We start from the raw sequence: 21,626 nt of genomic DNA on the forward strand, positions 1-21,626 counted from the left end.
GCCGCGTTAGATGAACAACCTTTTAATTTTGACAAAAACGAAGTACAAAACCGAGGCCAATTTTCTTTTCTCCCCATTTGCAAGGATCTCTGCCGGAGTGACTTTTGGCCGGTGCGGGGTGGTGGGCAGGCAGGGTGGCTCCGGGTGCTGGGGCACGCGCCCGCCCCAGGGAGGGCCATGGGGCACCGTGGGTCCCCACGAGCGCGGCTCGGCACAGCGGGGCAGGACCAGCTCGCGGCGGGGCTCGCAGGGGTGAAGCGGGGAGCGTGCGAGGCCGGAGAGAAGAGGAGAGCTCGAGAGGCCGCCTGGGAGCCGGAGCGAGCACGGCAGAGCGCGGCCGGGCTGCCCCAGCATCGCCGCGGGGGCCGCCGCTCGGTGCGTGCTGCCGGTCGAGGCGCTGAAGGGTCGTTTGGGCTGGCTGGCTTTTTGTTTTCAATAAATACCAATCGGTGAGGGGCGGTTGGAGTCGCCGTTGCCCCAGCAGCTGCGGCACGCGGGACAGAGGGAGCGGAGACGGAGGTCCTGGCTGGGGCTGGGGGAGGCGGGGGGCTGCCTAGCTGATGATCTGCCGGGGTCGGCCGTAGCTCATCCCCGCCTGTGATGCGCCCTTGTTGGTCCCCATCTGTAAGCCGATGATGTTCTTGCCCTCCTTCAGCTGGCTCTCGGAGAATTCCCGCTTGTGCTCCTGCGCCTTCCTGCACGGAACAGAGAGAGGCGATGGGGCACCCCCACGCCCCCCCCCGACCCCGACCCCCAGGCCATCAGCCTCAACCCTCGACCCCAGGGTTGTGCTCCCACTTACTTCATGAACCAGTTGGGATCCCCATGGTAATGCCCATCGTTCTTGGTCACCGCCAGGCTCCCCAGGGCCACCAGTGTCCTCTGCACCGCCGCCATATCCTTGGCTATGAGAAGGCAGCACCCTCTCAGTGAGTGCTGTGAGCCCCCCGCCTGCAGCCCCCCACCCACCCAGGCACACACCTTCAAAGAGGTCGACAGTCTGGAACATGTCTGTCTTGACCACACCGTAGTCCTCAGCCGCCTTGAGGAACTGGGCAATCTGTTCCATCTGCTTGAAGACCATGGTGGGAGGGCTGTCGGGGATCTTGACAGGCTTGGAGCCGTCAGGGTAGAGGCTGTTCACCAGCTGGCTGAGGACCTGCAGGCAGAGGAGAGGCTGAGCTCTGCGCTGTGTTGTGCCGTGCTGCACCGCATCGCAGCCTCCCACCCTTCCAGCCTTGCACTTACAATGCCGTTCTTCAGCCAGACCTGGAAGCCCAGGCGGCCCCGGTCCGGGCGGCCCACGCTGGACCCACACTGAGCCACGATCCATTCCACCAGGCGATCCTCCAGCTCATCGTCGTACTTCTTCTCGATCTTGGACTGGACGTCCCTGCTCATGCCATAGGCTGGGCCCTTGTTTGCCATGGCTGCGGTGGGCAGAGACCTGCAGCGGGAGGGGGCCGTGAGGGGCTGCCAGCCCCCACACCCAGCGTGCTGCATCCCATGGCATCCTCCCTGAGCTCATCCCAGGGCAGGCAATGGCCGTCGATGCCAATGGAGATCTGGAGGCGTGAGCACGGCCGTGATCCTTGTAGCGCACCCAGGTGGATGGTTCCTACCCAGATCTGCCTTGCTTGGGTTGCACTGCCTCGTGCCCATCTCGCTCCGCCAGCAGCCAGTTCCTGCTGGTGTGGACGTCCCCAGCTTTGGGTGGTCATGGCTGGAGCTGCCTGCAGACGCCCAGGAAGGGAGCAGGCAGTGGAGCTGGGTGGCTGTGGCACAGCAAAGTGCCATGGGCATGTCCTCATGCCAGCGCCAGCGGGGCCAGGCCATGGCAGGAGCTGTCCCGTGCCCTTGTAAGGACATGGTGCGGGCAGAGCACAGGGTGGCTGTGGTGGGCAGCGCCAGAGGATGTCAGGATGGATGCCAGGAGGGAGAGGTGGTGGGGAGCCAGCAGCTAAACCCTCACAGAGCTGGCCTTGCTCTTCCCTGCTTGGGTTAAAGCCAGCCGGGTGCTGGGGCTGGGCCATGGAGCAACACGCATGGTTCCCACATTCACTCCTTCCCTGGGCTTCCCCAGCAGCCAGCTCATACCATCCACTGGGCAGAGCCTCCCAACTGCTGCAGGACGGCACGGAGCCCTGGCACAGCACGCAGAGCAAAGCAGAGCACACGTGGGGCGGAGCAGAACATACAGCCTGCTCTCTGCCAGCAGCACAGGACCCCACGAGCCCTGCAGACAGACCTGAGCTCTGTCTCCAACGCCGCTGAACCCAGACCAACCCCACACCCACCTCTTGACCTGTCTCCCTGCACTGTGCCATGCCCCTTTCCTGCAGGAACTCAGTCACTGGGGGCTGTGTCTGCTTCTCCTGCACAGCTGGGGCTGGGTCGAGCCAGCACCCACCAACACTGCTCTTGTGAGCCACAGAGCAGCGGCACCAAAGTGGTGCTGAGTACCAGGGGCAGCAGCATGCCCTGAGCAGCATCCCCAGCCCAGGGAGCTGCAGCCCTCACCCTAGGAGCAGAACCTCAATCCAGAAAGCATCACTCCCGTCCCAGCCAGCAGCATTTCCACCCCAGCAGCATCACTCCCATCCTCACGGCATCATCCCCATCCTGGAGAGCAGCATCCCAATCCAGGGAGCAAGACCCCAATGTGGGGAGCAGGATCCCAATGTGGGGAGCAGCATCCTCATCCCCGCAGCAGCATCCCCATCCCAGGGGACGGCAGCCACAGCACACCCTCCCTCCAACAACCCCGCAGGACTCACAAGCAGCGACTCGGAGGCGAGCGGCGATGCTCGGTGGGTGCCAGCACACTGCACAGTTCGGAGGCCGACGCTGCGCTAAAAGGCCGGACAGTGATGTCAGCGGCCCACGGGACAGCCCCCAGCCCTCCCCCAGCCCCACAGCACACCATGACTCCGGCCCAGGCACCATATTTGGGGAAAGACTCCGAAAACCAGTGACTAAAGCCCGTGCCGGAGCATTCCCTGCGTGCCTCAGCCCCAGTGGTTTTGAGGCAGGGAGGAAGCAGGGCCCGGGGGCTCTGATGAAGTAAATCCTTTTATAGGCAGGCGCTCGCGGAGTTTTCTGCCCTGACTTCATGGCTGGCTTTCCCCTGTGCTCACTGCAGGGATGGGAGGCTCCTGGTGGGTGGGGGCACGGGGGGCAGCGGGTGCGAGGCTGGGGTATGGGATGGCCGCGGTGCGCACAGGGGCTCTTGGAGAGCACAGCTGAGGCAGGGCTGGGCAGCGCAGGGCTGCGAGGCGATGGGCATCCCACAGGCATCCTGCCAGGGCACAACAGGTCCTGGCTATTGCTCTGCCCCAGTGGGGTGGGCAGGATACAGCAGGGTGGGGGGCAGAGTTGATGTTGGGATGGGGTGTGATAGGGCTCACACTTTGGCACAGCCACACCGTCCTGGGCTCTGCCCGACCCTCTCTGCAGTGCCAGGAGCTGCCACGTGGCACAGCCACAGCTCCAAGCTTCTCCTCTGGGAATCCTGTGTGCTCAGCGAGGGGTGCAGCCCCAGGACCCCACACATCCATCCCCCCACACCCCAACCCAATGCCTGCAGCCAACAGCACACAGAACCCTACGCCTGGAATGTGGCTGACACCCAGCAGCACCCACCGAGCCCCCAGCCCCAGTCCCAACCCCACTCCCAGCCCCACAGGAGGCAGCAGCTGCTGTAAAGTGCAGAGACTTTAATGTGAGCCGCCCGGAGCCCAGCTGAGTGCTGAGCACTGCAGGAGCAGCGGACGGGAGAATAAAAACCCCGAGAGGCTCTGAGCCCCATGGCCGCCCTGGGGTGCGAAGGCATCGCAGTGCCCCACACCTGGGCGTTAGGCACTGAAGGTCCCACACCGGTGTGTGTGGAGCTGCGGGACGGGCAGCCCACCAGCGCCTTTCCAGTGTCACTTATCACCAAGGATGGGCGCAGTCCCAGTGCAGGATTAGGGCCGGGCACCGCAGCGCATCCCCAGAACCGCTTTTGGCGAGGACCTGTGCTGGGCAGCCCCCAGGATGGCACGGTGAGCAGGAGGTACAGTGGGGCCAAGGGACCCCGGCCTGCTGTGGGAATGGCGATGAGGACGGAGCATCCGGTGGGGACCCACAGCGCAGGCACGGTCCATGGGGTCCTGCTGGGCTTTTGGCACAGCCCTGGGTTGTGGCACTGGGGAGCAGTAGGACGGCGGGTCCCTGGGTGCCACACCGTGCCTGGCCCCCCTCCTCCAGGCTCTAGAAGACGTAGATCTTGTCCCGCTGGACGCAGTCCAAATCGTCATCCAGCGTCAGCAGCACCTGCGGAGGGGAGCGGGGCGGCAGTGGGACGGGCAGCAGTGATGGGGAGTGGGATCTGTGCAGCGGGCAGCACCTACCAGAAACGAACCAAACATGGCAATGGAGGAGAGGAAGTGCCAGATGTCGTGGTCGTCAAAGAAGTCGAGCAGGATGCAGTCACGGTTGTGCTCCCGGGACTCCGCTGGTGTTTTCTGAGCAGGAAAGGGCAGCCATCACCGTGTCTGCCCCCCAGCTGCCCCACACCCAGCACAGCCACACACCTACCTGCCAGGTACTGAGACCCTGGAAGAAGAAGAAGAGTGCAAAGCCCCAGACCACAGAGGTGCCGATGATGCAGAGCAGGGGGATGAGTTTGATGCGTTCACCGCTGCGGAGCTGGAGGAGATGGTGGGTCACTGCACACCCCCGAGGGGCCACCCCTGCCGCCCTCCCACCAGGCCCGGGTGCCCGCATGGCCAGCCTGCAGCTCACACCTTCATGATGATGTAGAAGGCGAAGTAGAGGAGCAGGTTGCAGATGCCGATGGCCAGCAGGTAGGAAGCGAAGTCATTGGGGCGCACAAGGAGCCCGTAGGCGGCGCTGAGGAGGCAGCGGGGTCAGCAGAGCCTGGGGACTCCCCCCCCCCATGCCCTACTGCCCGCTCTCTGGTTCTGCTCTTCTGGGCACTGAAGGAGCACTGGGGGCTCATGCTGTGCTTGGCTCACAGCTGTCACGAGCTGGGAATCCTCAGCCCACATGGGGCCGAGGGGAGCAGGGTGGGAGCAGCAGCAGGCATGGGGGGGGCTGGGCACAGAGGAAGCTGCATGGGGGTCTCGCCTGCTCCTGGTTCTGCACTTACAGGGACCAGTTGATGATGTTTCCCATAACCAAGAGCACCATTCGGTCCTGTGAAGGAAGACAAGCGGGGTGAAGGGGCACAGCCCCTCTCCTGAGCTGGTGGCCAGCAATGTCCCTTCCCCTCCAGTGCCATCACTCACCACGTACATGGGGCCACTGCACTGCCGGACGCAGTCTGTGTACATCACGTGAAGGATCCTGCGCAGGATGCCTGTGTCTGCAGAGAGTGGGAATGTAGTACTGGGGGCACAGAGCTGGTCCCATCCCACTGCATCCCATCCCAACCCATCTGACTGCCGGACATCCCAACCCAACTCAACACCTCATCCCATTTCACTGAATCCCATCCCAAACCGATCCAACCCATTGCATCCCATCCCACGCCACTGCATCCCATTACATTCCATCCCATCCCATCACATCCCAACCCAATCCATGCTATTCTGTTGCACCCCATCCCAACCATCCCATCCCATTGCATCCTATCCCAACCCAATTCATCTCATCGCATTCTGTCCCATCCCATCTCATCCCAACACATCCCATCGCATCTCTTCCCATCCCATCCCCTTCCAACCCAACCCATTGCATCCCATCCTATCCCAACCCAATCCAATCCATCTCATTTCCACTGCATCCCATCCCATTCCAACCCAACCCATCTCACCCCAACCAATCCCTTCCCCCCCACCTCAACCTATCCCATTTTGTCCCCTCCCACCTCGTCCCTTCCCATCCCTGCTGCCTGCAGCACAACCCCCATTGCACACCCACACTCAGCCCTCACCGAGCTTCCAGCGCCCCATGTAGTAGAGCTGGGTGCTCAGCAGCAATGTGGCCATGATGTGCATGATAGAGAAGATGATCCAGAAGACCATGTTGCCTTTGCCAAAGACCTACGTGGAGAGCCCAGTGACCAGCAGGTGGGCAAGTGGCCACCCCACACCGTGCCCAGCCCCGCAGCACGCCCGCACTCACCACACCAATGACAGAGAAGAAGATGACAACAGCCAGACAGGCATAGGCGCTGTAGGCACTGGCGTTGATGTCTGGGTGCCGTTTCTGGTACAGCTTCAGCATGCAGAGCCCAGCAATCATGTACATGAAGGAGGTGTCTGCAGGACGGAGCGGTGAGCAGGGCTGCAGCAGCTCCCAGCACATTGCTGGGATGGCACTCACCGAACTGGAAGTTGGTGTAATTGGGGCAGACGTGGTAGCAGGCACTGAGCAGCCCCTCCATCATCAGCGCCGTGCCCATGGCATAGAAGAGCCCAAAGTGCTTGGGGATGCCACACTCCTGCAGGGGCAGAGAGGAGGGAATCGGCACCTGGGGGAGCTGAGCTCTCTGGGGACACGGCCTGGTGGCTGAGCATTCTTACCAGGGCGCGTGTGTCATTGCGCATGAGCGCCCTGTTGTAGTTGATCTCCCGCTGCAGGATGATGAGCAGGAAGAGCAAGCCCAGCAGCACGTAGCCCAGGTTGCTGATGATGTTGTTGAAGGCGCTGCAGGGGGGTTCAGCCCATCAGTGCCCTGGGACCCACACCCACAGCCCTGCCTCGTGCCAGGACCCCACTGTCTCACCTGAGGTTCCCCAGCGGGTGGGCACACAGGAAGTTGTAGTAGCAGATGTCCTGGTTGCCGGTGACGTTCACCACCTACAGATGTGAGTGCAATGAGAGGAGGAGGAGGAGAAGTGGGAGGAGATTTGGGAACAGCCAGGGACACGGGCACATCCCCACTGCTGCAGAGCGTGGTGTGGGAGCACCGCCTGCTCACCGTCTGGTAGGTGATGACGAGCTGGACGACGGGCAGCGCGTAGAACACAGCGATGGTGGCAATGTTCCTGGGAGGGGCACAGCAGTGTCACCAATGTCACTGCCACCCACCTGCAGCAGTGGGAGAGGCACTGCCGGGACACATCCCCAGCCCTCCAGCCATCTCCTGCTCACCAGAAGTAGATCTGATATTTCTTCCGCAGCACCCGCTTATCCTTGCGGGCCAGGTCAGCCACGCAGAGGTATTGCTGGAAGGAGAAGCAGGGTGAGGGCAGTGCCTGCAGCACGGCACGGCGTGGCAACGCATGGGCACAGCTCGCACCTTGGTGCGGATGACGTTCTTGTCGTAGTCGATGTCGGCCAGCGTGTCGTAGTCGTCCTCTTCAACAGAGCTGAGGGAATCCAGGCGCGGCCGGCCGGCCACGTTCTCCAGCGACCGCTCTCCTGCAGCAGAGACAGGGAGGTCAGCAGGGCTGCACTGAGCCCCCAGGGCTCCTCCCCGGCAGCAATCACCCCAATTACACCCACACCTCCCCGCCGGGGCGGGACGGGGCGCAGAGCAGAGCTACACCCTGGGATGCGGCCGCGTTGGGGCCGAGGTCACGGCTGGGTCTGTGCCCAGCGTCAGGCTTGGGCAGGGCAGATTGCTTTGATTGGACCGCCCCTGCTCGGACCAACATCTACCCATGGCAATGCACTGGTGCCTCATCGGGGAGGAGGGGATGCGCCGCTTGAACTGCTCCTGCCCTTTAAAGGAAAGCGAGAGTTACTGGGGCAGGACGGGAGCCGAGCCCACCGCCGGCACCTCGGGAGCACCCCACGTATCACCGCCTCGCCAGTTGGTGATGCCCAGCTGGAGCCCCTGCTGCAGGCTGGCAACGAGGAGCTGCCATGGATGGAGCGAGAACATCACTGGTTGTGCCCTTGGAGCAGCCCCACACACACCCATGTATCCATAGGAGACGTCTGCAGAGCCCATGCTGTCTGTGATGGCCTCGGTGCTGCAGGAGGAACCATTCTCTGCAAAAACAGAGGGGGTGGGCATGGTGGCACGGCTGCTGGCCCCATAGGCATGGGGCGAGGGCCGGTGTGCAGCACTCACCAAAGGAGCCGTATCCACAGCCCACGTAGGGGGCATGCCCGAGGAAGGAGTCTGGGATGCTGTGGGCGTGCCCTGCAAGGCAGGAGGGGACACACAGCACCATCAGCACCCCAACACGGGGCTGCGCCCGCCTGGTGTGCAGCAGTGCCAGCACCTACCCAGTAAGGATGCTGGGGGTCCCAGAAAGACATGGAAAAAGAGAGAGATTCAGTCAGTTGCCCAAGTCCCAGCTCAGCCGCGTCAGCCCCAGAGCAGAGAAGACAAACCCTCGGACATCCCTGCCTCTGCTCTTTGGCACAGGAAAGGCTTGAAAGAGGAGAAGGACCCACCAGCCCCAGGCACATCCCCTCCACATGCCCCCAACCCCTCACCCGTGTCCAGGCTGGGCGAGTCCATGGCAGCCAAGAGCCCTTTCTTCTTGTGCTGACTGTCAAAGGAACCAGACGTGAGCTGCACTGCGGGGCTGGGACATAGCACTGGGAGGGGACACGACACTGGGGCTGGGACATGGCATCGGGAATGGGACATGACACTGGGGATAGGACACGGCACCAGGGCTGGGATGTGGCACCGTGAGGGGGCACTGCGCTGGGAGGGATGTGGCACAGGGGCTGGGACACAACGCTGGGACAGGAACATGGCACCAGGGCTGGGATATGGCACCGGGAGGGGGCATGGCACTGAGGATGGACACTGAACTAGGAGGGGATGCGGTGGCAGGTCTCTGAATTGGAGCAGGGTGGGAGCGTGGGACCTCACCGGCAATTCTCCCAGCAGGCGATGAGCACCGTGATGACATAGAAGGAGAGGAAGATGCCGAGGCAGAAGAGCATGCTGCTCACGTACGCCTCCGCTGCAGAGAGCCTCAGGGTGAGCAGCAACCCCTGGTCCCTGCACCACCCGGCAGCCCCCAGCCCTTAACGGCACCCGGAGCCACCTCCCACCCAGGCTTACAGGTTATGGCCGGTGACACCATCACCTCCAGCATCTTCTGCCGGTTGTGCTGATCCACTGGCTTATCTGTGGGAAGGCAAAGCCAACAGTCAGCCCCACGTGGGCCCGGCCCCATCCCCAGCACGAGCCCCACAGTGAGTACCTGGGGAGGTGCGCTTGGAGAGGGGGTAGTAGGGGAGGGCTCCTCCGCAGGCCTCGTCTTCTGTCTTCACCACAACCACCACATAGAAGCTGTTGCTGGGGAAATCCTTCCTCTGCAGTGTCCATGTTGGGGAGAGACAGGGGTCAGCAGCGCCCAGGTGGGACGTGTGGGACCCTATGGGGTGGGACATCCCCCCCACAGCCACCTGCACCGTGATGGCCGCTTTCTTGGTCATAGTCTGGTACATCCCGATGAAAGCCACGTTGTTGTCCAGGTCGTAGACGGGGCACTGTCGGGCAGAGGGACGGGCCCATCAGTTCAGCTGAGCACTAAGGGCTGCCCGGTGAGACCCTGAGCCCCATCCTACCAGGATGTCCTGGATGGAGATGACGGAGCAGGGGAAGGCCATGGCTGAGGTCACCTTCACAATCACCGAGTCCACTCCGTCGGGGAACTCATACTTGAAGTACTGTGGGCAGAAGGACACCTCGTTCCCTGCGCTGTTGCCCCTGGTGCCGCCCCTCTGCCCCAGCACAGCCCCTCACCTGCGGCTGTGATGCTGTGGCATTGAAGGCGAAGGCTTCATTCGTCCTGCAGAGAGCACGGAGAGGATGAGGGCCGCCTGGCGGGGCAGCAGGCAGGGGATGGGAGGGGGGTTCCTCACCGCAGCACAAAGTTCTCCACGCGGGTGACCCGCAGCTGGTAGGAGGCGTTGAGGGACAGCGTGGAAACGTCCACAAAGAAGTGCTGGGTCTCCACCTCCACCTTGGTCTGCGGTTGGCACAGCGTGCGGCTCACCTCCTGGTAGGCGTATTTCCTCTGGTACCTGCGGAGGGCAGACGGGAGCTGTGCCACGCTGTGCCAACAGCCCTGGGAGCCTCAGCCGCATCGATACTCACAGCCCCCGAAGGATGAGTGGCACTTGGAACGAGACCACCGCCTCCTTCTGCCTCACCACGAAGAGCACAGGCAGGTCCTTGTGGTCGGACAGGACGTTCACCGACACCCGCACTCCCTCCGTCTGTGGGAAGGTGACACTTTGGCCTGGCAGGACCTTCCCCCGGCGCGTGGACTTTGCTCAGCCTGCGCCGGCAGACGTGTCGGCCCCTGCTGCTGGGGGGACGCCTCCCTTCTGTGGGATTCTGGGCTGTCCCCAGTGCCCGGCTACACCGTCACCCCAGGCGGTGACACTGGCCTGCCTGGTTTCCTTGGGTCAGCAGAGGCACTGATTTATGCCTGGTGCCGGGGCAGCAGGGAATGGGAAATGTGCCCTGAAATGGGAAACGCGGCCCCAAAAATGGGAAATAAACCCTGAATTGGGATAATGAGCCCTAAAATGGTAGGACAAGGGGGAATGGCTGATAGGATAGTGAGGGGATGGCTTGACATGGTAAGAGGGGAGATGTTGGATGTGAGGGCGGTGAGGCGCTGGCGCTGCTGCCCAGAGAGCTGTGGGTGCCCCATCCCTGCAGGCACTCCAGGCCAGGTGGGATGGGGCCCTGGGCAGCCTGAGCTGGTGGGGGGCAGCTGGGGGTGGCACTGGGTGGGCTTTGAGCTCCCCTCCAACCTGAGCCATGCTGTGGTTTTATGATTCTATTAAGTGGGAAACATCCCCAAAAATGGGAAATAAACCCCCAAATGAGAAACATCCCCCTCCAAAAAAACCCCACAACAAAACACACCTCCAAAAAGGGAAACTCACTCCAGAAATAGGAAATGCACGCCCTATGAAAAGGGAAACTCACCCCCCAAAAGGGGAACACACCCCTTAAAAGAGAACACCAACCACCCCCCCCCCCGCCAGCCCCCGCTCGCTGCCTGCCGCGGCCGCCGGCTCACCCTGTTCCTCAGCACCGTGTGGTTGAAGGCGTAGATGTTGAGCGTGTCGGCGGCCACCCAGTCCGTGTAGATCTTGTCGAAGACGGCGTCCTTCTGCTCCACGTTCTTCTTCGGGTCCAGGGGTTCGGGCAGGGCGGACGGAGGGGCGAGCAGCCAAAACAGCGCCCAGGCCAGCGCGGCGGCCCCGGCGGAGGGCATCGTGCCCGCATCCCCGGCTCGGGGCTGCCGTGCCGCGGGTCGGGGGGAGGCGCGGGGCGGTCAGGCGGGGCGCGGCGGGGCGCGGAGCCCCATGGGGGGGCGCGGGGCTGCCGGCGGCACTTCGGATCGCCCCGTTCCGCGGACGGCTGTAAACACGGGGCCGGCGGTGACGTCAGGGCGGTGACACGCGCTCATAGGGCCGGGCCGGGGAAGTGACGCGGGGGGCGGCGGGCGGTGCCGGGCGGCGGGCGGCGGCGCTGCTCGGCGGGACGCCGCCCGGGGGAAAAACGCGGCCGGGCGGGTGGCACCGCGCTCCGTCCCCAGCGACAGAACGGGGCCGACTCCCAGGCGGCGCTCCGCAGCCCGGCTCGGAACCAGCCCGCTCCCAACACCTCCCCGCAGCTCCCGGTGCGGCGAGACTTCGCTCCGCGGGATCGATAAGCGGTGACACGTGGCACGGGTGGCTTTTCACCGCGCCCCGACCGACGGCCCGGGGCGGCACCGGCACCGCGGCTGCGGGAGAGGTGAGCACCGCCTGCCCGCATCGCACCCGCTGTTGTCCCCCGGTCTCAACGCCCCCCGTGCTCACACAACGCCCTCTGCGCCAAGCGCGGCGCAGGGTCACGCAAAACAGCTGAGCCCCAAACCTCGCAGCACAGAAAGCCCAGCGGACTGCAGGCAGAGCAGCGCGGGCAGCAGGGCAGGGAGGTGCTCCTGCCCCTCTGCTGTGCTGTGACAGCTCACCTGGAGCACTGCGTCCACAGGTGGAGTCCTCAGGGCAGGAGAGACGGGGAGCTGCTGGAGCGCGGCCAGAGGAGGGACACAGAAATGGCGGCAGGGATGGAAGCCCTCCCTGCGAGGACAGGCCGAGAGCTGGGGCTGAGCAGCACGGAGAAGAGAAGGCAAGAGAAGGAGAGCTGAGAGCGGCCCGTCAGCATCTGAAGGGGCTGTGAGAAGGGAGGGGACGGACTCTGCAGTGGGTCTGTGTGATGGGAGAAGGGGAGATGGCTTCAGACCACAAGAGGGGAGATTGAGGTGGAGTTGAGGAAGCAGGTTTGGCAGTGAGGGCGGTGAGGCGCTGGCACAGGTTGCCCAGAGAGGCGGTGGTGCCCCGTCCCTGCAGACAGCCAAGGTCAGGCTGGACGGGGCTGTGAGCACTGCTGAGCTGTGGGTGTCCCTGTGCGCTGCAGGGAGCGGCACCAGGCGGCCTTCAGCTCCCTTCCACCCAAACCATGCTGTGATTCCCCCACAATCCATCCCTGCACTCGAGCTAAAACGCAACGCCTCTGCTGGACAAACATACAGAGACGTGAGCATTGCTGCTATTGTGCACTTTATTTCTCTAGGTCCTCTCACTGAGGGTCTCAAGCACTTTTCAGGCAGTCTGTGCGGTGCTTCCAGTTGATGGGTGGTGCTGCTGCTGCCAATGGGTCGAGTGATTTGCTTGGGGACAGACAGAAGTCCATAAGGAGCCAGGAGCAGAACACAGCAAACTCCTGAGCTCCTGTTCAGATGCAAATGTTGCCTCCGCTGGAATGACTTTAAGGTTGATTTTGTAGTGATGTGCATTCCCTACACATTTCAAAGCTATCAAAAATAAATCACAGAGTCATCAAAAGCAAGCTAAAGTCTCGTCTAGGACCAAAAAAGTCAGTTACCTTCACTTGCAGAACCTTGTTGGAACTTTGGCATTGTTTTCAAAACAGTGAGTAAAAGGAAAAGAAGTAAAGAAAAAGAACCAAATCAGACCAGAAATAAGGACAGAATAAACAAGCAGTGAGGAGCCGGATGAGTGTGGCTTCAAACGTCCCAGGAGGGAACACTGCGGATTGAGTTTGGAAGGTCTCTGCTCTCCCCACCCCGAGCAGCAGCACTGCTCCCAGCAGCACTTCCCACAGCAGAAACAAAACAAGCAACCAACACAGGGGGACGGAAGACGCACGTGCAGATGCACACACACACACACTGCAACACGTTGGGGTGAAACATTTACATTTATATCGAAATATGCACTAAACAGAGCGAGTTCTACCAGCTGATGCCTTTTTTTTTTTTCTTTTTTTTTTTTTCTTTTTTTTTTTTTGCCAAAGCAGGATCACAAATTTCTTCCTGGGAAGGTTCAAGTCAGCGAGCAGTGATGGGGCAGCTGCTGATCCACGTACGCAGGCTTTGCTCCTCGCAGCTCCCCATCACGCCTGCAATGCTCTCCCCCCTCTGCTCAGTATGAGACTCTTGCTGTCCTTTCACATCTTTTCTTCTCCGCTGCAATAAATACAAAACTCGGCGATGCTCGCAGGTCACAGCACAGACAAGACACCAGGCTTCAGCACAGAACTGAGCAATGCAGCTAGGTTGTTTACAGAAGGAAAAGGCCTCAAAGGGCCACTTCTCTCACAGCCAGCCATTAACAATGACGCAGTTCATGCTGGCTGGGCAGAGGCGGCCCAACCCCGATCCCAGGGGACATCGGTCACCCAGGGCTGCAAGTGAAGCTTTCCTGCACTTCTGACAGCGAGGCACTCATTTTCGGTGCCTGCTCAGTGAAAAGGAACAATCCCTGCCTGCCCCCACACAAAACCCCTCCATGTGAAGCAGGACAGTTCATTACTAAACAGCCACAAATAGAGCTGAAGTCTCAGACACAAAGCTGCCCTTTCTTTGTCCATCGGTCATAACCAGCAACGATGAAGGTAGCAGAGGGCTGTGAACACTGAAGCAAGCACAGAACATGGCATCTTAGCACACCAAGCTTAAGCAGAGAGCCAGCAGGGTCACACTGCAGTCATGAACCTGCTAAACCTCTCACACCACACAGCGCCCCACCAAGAGCAGCTGACTCAGGGCAGGACACAGCCCCAGCTGTACGGGTGCTTAGGTAAGAAGTTACAGCTTTTCTGTTGGAGAACACGTTACTGTCAGCCAGCATCTCTTCAACCAAACGTTGTGACAGCAGGGAGCAAAGCAGGGATGCATAGGTTCAGCTACCACACTGCCTTATTACAAAAGCTGCAAAGTTCACAGGGAGCAGATTTGGGTTTTAACCCTTCTCCCAAAGGAGGGCGTGAGGAGGGGGAGGGGGGTAGTAGAACTTTTCCCCAAGAATCCTCCACTGCAGCCTATTTTTAACACTTTACACTTTCTTACACCAACTTCTCCAGCGAGCATCTAACCAGAAGTGTGAACAACATTACCTTAAAGCCCCTCTGCAAGGCAGCAGGGCTGCAGAGCACACAGGCCTGGGAGCAGCGCATGCTCAGCCTGCTTTGGGGTGAGACAGCCATCCCTCCTCTACTACAGCACTCTGGTATTTATTTCTGGGAAGTGGAAAGCTTCATCCTTCCTTCATCTGTGTGTAGATCACATATACTGGAAACAAAACACAAACTATGCATGCAATCCAGGCAGAAACCCTGCTATGATCAAATCTACAGGAACAGGGGAATGTAGTGGGGACGTAAAAGTATTCCTTAATGCTAGATTATAGACTGCATTAAACACCAGCACCCTTTGTTATAAAAAAGGGCAAACAGACTATATACAGCACCTACGTACTTTCATTGCAGCAGGGCACAGCAAGCAACCTGGACACCTAAACACCCCTCCTTAAGAACAGAGCAGGAAGTGCCTGCTCCAAAGCCACCGTTCCTCTCCAATTTACCTGCCGAGATGAGCACGTGTGGCTGCAGATTCCTCATACACTGAAAGAAGTGCAGAGATCTGTGCTGGCAGCTCTCCATCAGCTTAGCACGCTGCAAACCACTGCAGTGTTTGCACAGTGCTGCAAGCTCCAGCTCTGGTAGGTAAGCCAAGGAAGAACAGACTTCATTTAAAATTGTTTTATTTGCAAGTATGTTTATCTGTTCCCCTAGGGCTCTGCGTTTAGGGTCCAAAACGGTTTCTTTCTGAATAAAGAGAAGCTTTCATTGGAGATGAAAGGCTATTTTCCCATTAGTAGGCTATAACCAGCTCATAAAAAAAAAACAAAACAAAAATCCCACCTACCTGCAGCCCCTGTAAGAGAGCACTGCTGCAATGGCTTCCTTGGCTAGAGGCGAGCAGCGCCCAGGGCAGCAAAAGGCCACACCTCGACTTCATGCTGCAGTTGCTTGAATAAAATGTTCATACAAGTAAAACAGAAGCAATAAAGAAATATACACCTTTGAATCTGTAAAGCTTCAGACTGTTTTATGCCTGGAAAAAAAGGGGCTGTTCATGTGGGTTCTCCTTAGGAAAAAAAAAAGGGTGTAACAGTCATACTTACAAAAACAAAGCAAAAAAGAACAATGAACAGTACTGCAAAGAGCCCTGGAGCACAGGCATCCCAAAGGAATGAAATGTCAGTTCCATAGTAGCGAGGAAGTGACTGCCTTGTGTGATACCAACTGGATAATTAAAATGCTAAACTGAATGACTTCAAAAGCCAGCAATGCCTTACACAGACAGGGCTGCCATCAGGGGCACCTGAATGACACTGCCCACAGGGAAACTACATGGAATGAAGAGTGCCCAGGCTACCAAGTATGGTGAAATGAGCACAAGGACAAGCACCTGGGAGCTTTAGAGAAGTTAACAGTTTGTTCCCTTAGGTTTCTGAATTCCAGTTTCATGCTGCTTCAGAAATAAGGAGTGAGAAACAACACGTGTCACTTAAAATACCCCAGAAAAAGGGAAAAAAAAAAAAAACAACCAAAAAAAACCAACCAGAAACCTTTAAAAGGTGGGACTGAGCTTGGAAAAATGCATCTGTTCTGTTATTAGCAAGTGAAAGGTAATTCTTGTTCACAGGCTAATACACAGAGCACAACTCCTATAGCCAGGAAGGGTGGCCAGGAGCCGCGCATGGGCTGTCAGAGACAGGCTAAAAAGGTTCTAGGACAACCACAGGGCAACAACACGTGAGAGGGGCACAGAGTGACAGTCCTGTGCTCATTTTAAATGAGGAATGGTTTAAAAGTAAAACTCCTCTTCAGCTAATTTCCTCCTGCATAAAACCAAACAAGCTGGCCCTCATCTGTACAAGACCAGTTAAACATCAGCCTTCCCCCTCAAAACACGAGATATGAACATCTGTAACATTCTACAATGGAAAGTGCTTTAAGAAAGAAGGATTCTGTAGTGCCAGTGACAGAACTGATCTGATGGGCTGGGTGACGTTAACACTGACATCAGCTAATCAGGCCAGGGCAGCTCGCTTCTCCTCAGGGGTCTCCTCCAGTAGCTGCATGATCAGTTCGTGGAGGGGTTTGCAGATCTTTGCATAGGCCCCTCCTGTCAGGTGCAGGAAATCAAACATATCGTGGTACGAGATGGTGCCATCTGAGTGCACGAAGCCAGCATCTACATCCAGGAGCTGCACATTGGGTAGTTTGGGGAGTGAGGCTTTTAGCAGATGGTTCACCTTGGCATTCTTCTGCCGCAGAGGGTTTGGCTTCTCTCCACGAGGTAGCAGGCCCTGACACAAGAAGGAGGCAATGAAGAGCTTTCATTCAACTCTGATGGTGTAATAATGATTTCCCTTTCAATTCAGGCACCCTTTCAAGATTGAAGATGTCTATGATAAAAGGATCTCATTCCTTGAATCTGATTTTGTCCCTTTAGATCTAACTTCAAATGTGACTGAAGGAGCCAGAAGCACAGCTAGCATGGAATTTGCTTTTTTTTTTTTTTTGTTTGTTTGTTTGCTAAAACAAAAAATCTATCAGTTTATATTCCTTTCATAAAGTTGCAGTGATGTGCTGAGTGCTTTGGCTCACCTCCTCAAAAAGAGGGACACCAGCTGACTTGTTGAAACGGGGAAGAAAACTAAGACTTCCAAATCCCAGCTCTGATCTGTTCCTTACAGAGCATTTCAACAAAGGTGGGACAGCAATACTGCTGATGAGGACGACCACACATCTGGAGGGGCTAACAGCATAACTTCTGCAAAGCCAGGCCAGGGGATGCACGCACAGAGCAGAAGACAAATGAAACAACTGCCCTCCCCCATCACCACAACTCCCAGCACCACACAGACACACAGCAGAGAACACACAGCTTCCCCGGAGGGCTCTGCTTCTGCAGCTCTCCAATAAACATACCAGCACAATAACTTTGGCCTGTGGCTGCTGGGTATTTATCAGGCGCACGATGGCCTCAATCCCTCCTGCCACTTCTTCTGCTGTGTTTTCGTAATTATTTGTTCCAACCCAAACAACAATGACCTACGAGGAGAAGAAATGTTTGCATCTTTCTCAAGAACAAGCTGTAAGTCTTGCTGACCCTGAAAGCACTGCGTAAACATCATCTACAGTCATCAAGCTCAATCAAGAGTCAGGCTAGCTAAAGGATAAACCAAAAATGCAGGGTTTCAGCTGCCAGTTATGCTGACTTTTGGACGGTATCTTGCAAGCTTCAGATTTGGCATCCAGTATAGATGAAGAACAAGGACTTCTGAAGGTTTTCTGGACAGCCTGTGAGATGTGAGCCCACCCCTTTCCACAGAGCCTCTCGGTGGCTCTCCAGGATACCTTGGTCAAGAAGAGGGCATTTATACAGCACAGTCTAAGGCCCTGCAGGACAAGGACAACTGTGCACCTCCACTTCTTTACAAAATGACTTAAAGCTGCTAAATAACAGATTGAAATATGAGTGACACTGCCTTCCTACTGGATACTGTGGTGGGCCACGCATTGCTTTCAGTAGAGCACAGGACTGCAGCTTTAGGCGTGAAGTAGGAAGCTGTTCTTCACTGCACATATGAGCCTCTCTGCTCGCTTTCTGTCAAATGTTTCATCATCTCTATCTGAGAACATCCCTCAGGTATGAGTCACTGCAACTCCAAACAATCTAATGACAGCACAAGTGCTGATCAGCCTATGACTATAAGGCCATTTCTCTTGATGACTTCCTCTGATGCACATTAGCAGTGAAAGCCACCTGTATGAGAACTATGGCTCCATTCCCAAGCACTTCTAGCTCAGCCTAACACATTTCAGTACCTTATGCATACTTAGTGGCAACAGCTCTTCAACAAAAGTTCTCCTAAGAGTTAATGGCTCACTCAGTTTTACACCACTCAAGGACCTGATGTCTCTTACGAGTCAGCACAAGGCTGCCTTGTTTGGTTGGCTGTTTATACCTTCGGTTTAATGTTCTCCAGTTCACCATTCTTCAGTCTCCACAGAACGTGTCCAGTGGTGTCTCCACCAATCCCAAAATTCAATGCATGAAGTGGTGAGAAGAGCTCTCGCCAGATCTGCAATCAGAGGTCAGTTTCCTCTTTGAGAGGATCATCCAGATCACGAGAGAAAGATACTACAGACACACAATGTCTTCAGTAACACTGGAAGCAGCAGTAAGAAACTCTCTGAAAACTCACTTCCAGAAGTGGCATTTAAGCACAGGATGAAGCTTTACTTCATGGTCCAGATGAGACAGAATTGCTGACATTCATGCACTAATCCTGGCACAGAGGAAAGGGAAGCTCTCCTGAACAGCTATTTGGCATCAGAGATACAGAGGGAAGCTGCTGTAGATCACGGTGTCCCTCGTTTAGCTAATTACAGACTTCTAAAGAAGGCATCCACATTGCCAGGAAACAAAACTAGAAAAAGTGAACTACACTGGGAAGCAGCTTTTGGAGAACAACGTTACTCAGTTACCACCACTGTGGAGCAGCAAAATTCTTAGTTTTACTCCAGCAGTTTCATAGATTAATCAAAGGAACACAACCCAGCTTGTCCTTCATGTAAATCTCACTTCTGAGAAGATCTTTAACACTTTGTCAACAGAAAAGCAGGTGTGTCAGTGCACACAGCACCTCAAGGGTTAAACGTGTTCTGGCCGAGAAAGACACACCTACAAAGATTTCACTGGCATGTTCTGGAGAGTTTGGAATCGAGGAGAGGAAGGGTTGTGCATGCATACAAAGTGAAGGCAGTTATTAATTGCTTCAGAGAATGACAAATGGCTTATAGAGATAAATCAGCAAGACTTTGAACGGGCACTGGGTGACTAAGGAATAAACCAGAAGACACAGCAGTAAAATCAGAGTGGAACGAAAGAAATAGTCTGGACAGCGAGTAATTGTACGTTAATGGATTAGAAATTCTAATTCACATAACCCCACAATTGCCTTTTCTTTTTTTTGTTTTGTTTTGTTTTAATCAGTACCTCATATTGCTGTAGCAACTGCACCATGGAATCACCCACGAAGAGCACATCAGGTTCCTTGTCTTTGCAGTCCAAAACAAATCTATTGTGCTGTTTAAAAGAAAGCAGTATAAGCGAAAGCTCACACTGATCACTGCTCATCAGCATCTCTGCTGCAGGACAGAAAGGGACAGTTGCCCAACCAGTTCCCCCTGCTCCCTCCTGTCTGCCCTCCAATGTGCTTCTGTTAACCCATGAACTACTGAATGATCCCCTCAACTGCACAAACTCTAACAGGGGTTGCAACCTCGGCTCTGAGAAGAGCAGCATTTGTCTACTCCATGCCACCCATATGAAACCCATACGTTAGACACCCACAAAATTCAACAATTAAAGAGCAGATAAATTAACAGTTAGTCAGTGCAGCAAGTATGCTCTGACTCTTTCACTCTGCAGGAGGAAGTGTTGCAGAAAGAGACTGGGAGACCAAACGCTTCAGCTCTGCTTTTCAGCTTTATCACTCCCTTGCAAAGATACACACCGGAAAGCACTATTTTGCACTTGGTTTAACAACGGGGTTGGCAATTTCTCTCAGTTAATGGGCCAACAGGACTATTTTCTGAAAACATTTCACAGTGTAGTTTTCAGGTCACGCTGCTTTTTGCCTTCTTTCATCAATTCAAGTGAGGGAAGCATCAGAATGCTGCCAGCTGTTGGGCAGCAGAGCTCTTACAACCTCAAGTCAAGAACGTGGTCAGACAGACATGTGCAGCATTCACCCAGCAGCCCCCAGCCCTCAGGAAAGAGGCTCCCATTCCCACGACAGCTCTCTCACCTGTGACATCCATCTGTCATCTCCCTGAGTATCCTCAGCAGCATGTGGCACTGCTGCAGGATTCGAGTCTCCACAGCTCATTCTATTCCTGTGGAAAGAACATTTCAGACAGGCTGCTTTCAGCAGCTAATCCAAGCACAGGGGAAAAGGCAGGCTGGCAGAAAAACCACTGCACTTCCTGACATTCACAACGGACAATTCATGACCATTCCGAAGTACGTTAATTTTTAGCTGACAACAAAATCCATTTTACTCGGTGCAGGACTGCCAGGCTGCAGGCAGCTCTCCCTGAAGCCATCTACTGACACGCGAAAACAACGCGTTTAAAAAGACAAAGAAAAGCTCATTTCAGAGACCATCCTGCAGAAGCACACCTCAGCCGGGCAAATCCTTAACTATAATAAATGCTGGTAATCCGAGGATTAGCTCCTATTAGTACAGCGATAGCCAGCTTACGGCTACTGAGCCGCGCAGTACAGGTGGATTAAGCGGCTGCAGGAGGCTGCGCATCGCGGCCGAGCCGATCCCCAGGGATCTCGGGCAGGAAGCGCAGCGGCCATCGGGGCAAACGCAGCCCTTCACCCAGCGGCCCGGCAGCCTGCAAAGCACAGACACCGCAACAAAACCAGGTCCGAGCAGCGCGCCGTGCAGGCGCTAGGCCGGGCAGCGGGGCTGTACCCCGCGAGCTGCACCCTGCGGGCACGGGGACGAAGCCGCACTCCTCCCTCGGATGGCAGCGCTGAGGGCCGGATCCCGCCCCGCCCCGCGGCCAACGCCTGAGCAGAGCCCGCAGCCGCCGCCCGCGCCCAACGGCTCCCACGGGCCGCTCGCAACCGCTGGGCAGGGAGGGGATGAAAACACGGCGCCGCCATCCCGCCGCCCCCCACGGAACGAGGCGAGGCCCGGAGCCCTGCAGCCTGCCCGGGGCGGGGCCGGGCGGTGCCCGCACACTCACGGCGACAGCAGCTCCCCCCGCAGCTCCATGGCTCGCTCGGGCGGGCGCCTCCCTCCCTCGGCCCGGGCTCTCTCCGCGCCTGCGCCAACGCCACTTCCGCTTCCGCCGCCGCCACCCGACCAATCGCCACTCGCCTCCCCGCGGCGCTTCCGGCCGCGCTGCCGGAAGTCCCGCCCAGAGCTCCTCTGCGCTCGGCCTCTAGGGGGCACCGCGCCGCGGTGACGTCGCTATGACGTCATTCTCGAGGCGGTGACGTCGGTCTAGTCGTTCTGCCGGGCCGGTGGAGGCGGGCCCGCGGCTTGGCGTCGGGGAGTGAGGTGAGGCGGGCTGGCGGCAGCCTGCAGTGACAGGGCTGCTGTAGGTCAGTGCCGTGCAGGTGCAGCAAAACATGGCGGAACCACCAGGCCGCAGAGCCATCACTGCATTCCGAGCATCCCCACCTCTCTGTGCATCTTTTCAGTCTCACTGTGACGGGTGAGAGCTGCACGTGTTCCTCGTAGACCCTTCTTACTGGAGTGAGCTGCGCACTGTGGCATTCCCAAGG

At 57.4% G+C, this 21,626-nt stretch overlaps 3 protein-coding genes and 1 long non-coding RNA gene across 8 annotated transcripts; 1 reads left to right on the forward strand and 3 right to left on the reverse strand.

The window, feature by feature from the left end:
* Positions 1–6: 6 nt before the first annotated feature.
* TAGLN (transgelin) lies at positions 7–2,852 on the reverse strand. Of its 2 annotated transcripts, none has more exons than XM_052697253.1 (5): positions 2,794–2,852; positions 1,249–1,465; positions 982–1,159; positions 803–905; positions 7–695 (listed from the first exon to the last, which is right to left on the reverse strand). In XM_052697253.1, the coding sequence occupies exons 2-5, from the start codon at positions 1,426–1,428 to the stop codon at positions 554–556; spliced, it is 603 nt and encodes a 200-aa protein (XP_052553213.1). In that variant the 5' UTR covers positions 1,429–1,465; positions 2,794–2,852; the 3' UTR covers positions 7–553. The 2 variants fall into 2 exon arrangements, with proteins under 2 accessions (XP_052553213.1, XP_052553212.1); XM_052697252.1 differs by having other exon boundaries at positions 1,249–1,447; positions 2,778–2,852.
* Positions 2,853–3,696: 844 nt separating this feature from the next.
* On the reverse strand, positions 3,697–11,191 carry SIDT2 (SID1 transmembrane family member 2). 4 transcript variants are annotated; one of them, XM_052697311.1, is made up of 28 exons: positions 10,965–11,188; positions 10,025–10,146; positions 9,790–9,951; positions 9,671–9,716; positions 9,493–9,594; positions 9,331–9,414; positions 9,126–9,237; positions 8,984–9,049; positions 8,789–8,882; positions 8,401–8,456; positions 8,188–8,199; positions 8,030–8,101; positions 7,873–7,947; positions 7,612–7,674; positions 7,250–7,371; positions 7,102–7,175; positions 6,929–6,995; positions 6,734–6,807; positions 6,531–6,654; positions 6,331–6,448; positions 6,130–6,266; positions 5,939–6,047; positions 5,292–5,368; positions 5,153–5,199; positions 4,788–4,893; positions 4,579–4,689; positions 4,392–4,505; positions 3,697–4,314 (listed from the first exon to the last, which is right to left on the reverse strand). In XM_052697311.1, the coding sequence occupies exons 1-28, from the start codon at positions 11,160–11,162 to the stop codon at positions 4,252–4,254; spliced, it is 2,607 nt and encodes an 868-aa protein (XP_052553271.1). In that variant the 5' UTR covers positions 11,163–11,188; the 3' UTR covers positions 3,697–4,251. The 4 variants fall into 4 exon arrangements, with proteins under 4 accessions (XP_052553271.1, XP_052553274.1, XP_052553272.1 ...); XM_052697314.1 differs by lacking the exon at positions 7,612–7,674 and having other exon boundaries at positions 10,965–11,187; XM_052697312.1 differs by lacking the exon at positions 8,188–8,199 and having other exon boundaries at positions 10,965–11,186.
* Positions 11,192–11,406: 215 nt separating this feature from the next.
* LOC128087600 (uncharacterized) lies at positions 11,407–15,154 on the forward strand. The gene is made up of 2 exons (XR_008209903.1): positions 11,407–11,686; positions 11,927–15,154. It is a non-coding gene; the product is annotated as an uncharacterized LOC128087600 (long non-coding RNA).
* PAFAH1B2 (platelet activating factor acetylhydrolase 1b catalytic subunit 2) lies at positions 14,984–21,202 on the reverse strand. Its single transcript, XM_052697310.1, has 6 exons — positions 21,083–21,202; positions 20,128–20,215; positions 19,314–19,403; positions 18,280–18,396; positions 17,240–17,362; positions 14,984–16,614 (listed from the first exon to the last, which is right to left on the reverse strand). Exons 1-6 carry the CDS (start codon positions 21,109–21,111, stop codon positions 16,336–16,338), a joined length of 726 nt encoding a protein of 241 aa, XP_052553270.1. The 5' UTR covers positions 21,112–21,202; the 3' UTR covers positions 14,984–16,335.
* Between the last annotated feature and the right edge of the window lie 424 nt (positions 21,203–21,626).

Source organism: Tympanuchus pallidicinctus, unplaced genomic scaffold (genome assembly GCF_026119805.1).
Source record: "Tympanuchus pallidicinctus isolate F22 unplaced genomic scaffold, pur_lepc_1.0 scaffold30, whole genome shotgun sequence".
Classification (NCBI taxonomy): Eukaryota; Metazoa; Chordata; class Aves; order Galliformes; family Phasianidae; genus Tympanuchus; species Tympanuchus pallidicinctus.

Excerpts from the sequence above, each read along its gene's own strand:
- TAGLN (XM_052697253.1), bottom strand. The coding sequence starts at position 1,428 with ATGGCAAACAAGGGCCCAGCCTATGGCATGAGCAGGGACGTCCAGTCC. Across the intron at positions 1,160-1,248 it reads TCTGGCTGAAGAACGGCATT|GTCCTCAGCCAGCTGGTGAA; the intron begins GTAAGTGCAAGG and ends CTCTGCCTGCAG. Across the intron at positions 906-981 it reads GACTGTCGACCTCTTTGAAG|CCAAGGATATGGCGGCGGTG; the intron begins GTGTGTGCCTGG and ends GCCTTCTCATAG.
- SIDT2 (XM_052697311.1), bottom strand. The coding sequence starts at position 11,162 with ATGCCCTCCGCCGGGGCCGCCGCGCTGGCCTGGGCGCTGTTTTGGCTG. Across the intron at positions 8,883-8,983 it reads GGTGTCACCGGCCATAACCT|CGGAGGCGTACGTGAGCAGC; the intron begins GTAAGCCTGGGT and ends GGCTCTCTGCAG. Across the intron at positions 7,675-7,872 it reads CGTCTCCTATGGATACATGG|GGCAGGAGCAGTTCAAGCGG; the intron begins GTGTGTGTGGGG and ends TTTCCTTTAAAG.
- PAFAH1B2 (XM_052697310.1), bottom strand. The coding sequence starts at position 21,111 with ATGGAGCTGCGGGGGGAGCTGCTGTCGCC. Across the intron at positions 18,397-19,313 it reads AGTTGCTACAGCAATATGAG|ATCTGGCGAGAGCTCTTCTC; the intron begins GTACTGATTAAA and ends CTCTGATTGCAG. Across the intron at positions 16,615-17,239 it reads AGGCCAAAGTTATTGTGCTG|GGCCTGCTACCTCGTGGAGA; the intron begins GTATGTTTATTG and ends TTCTTGTGTCAG.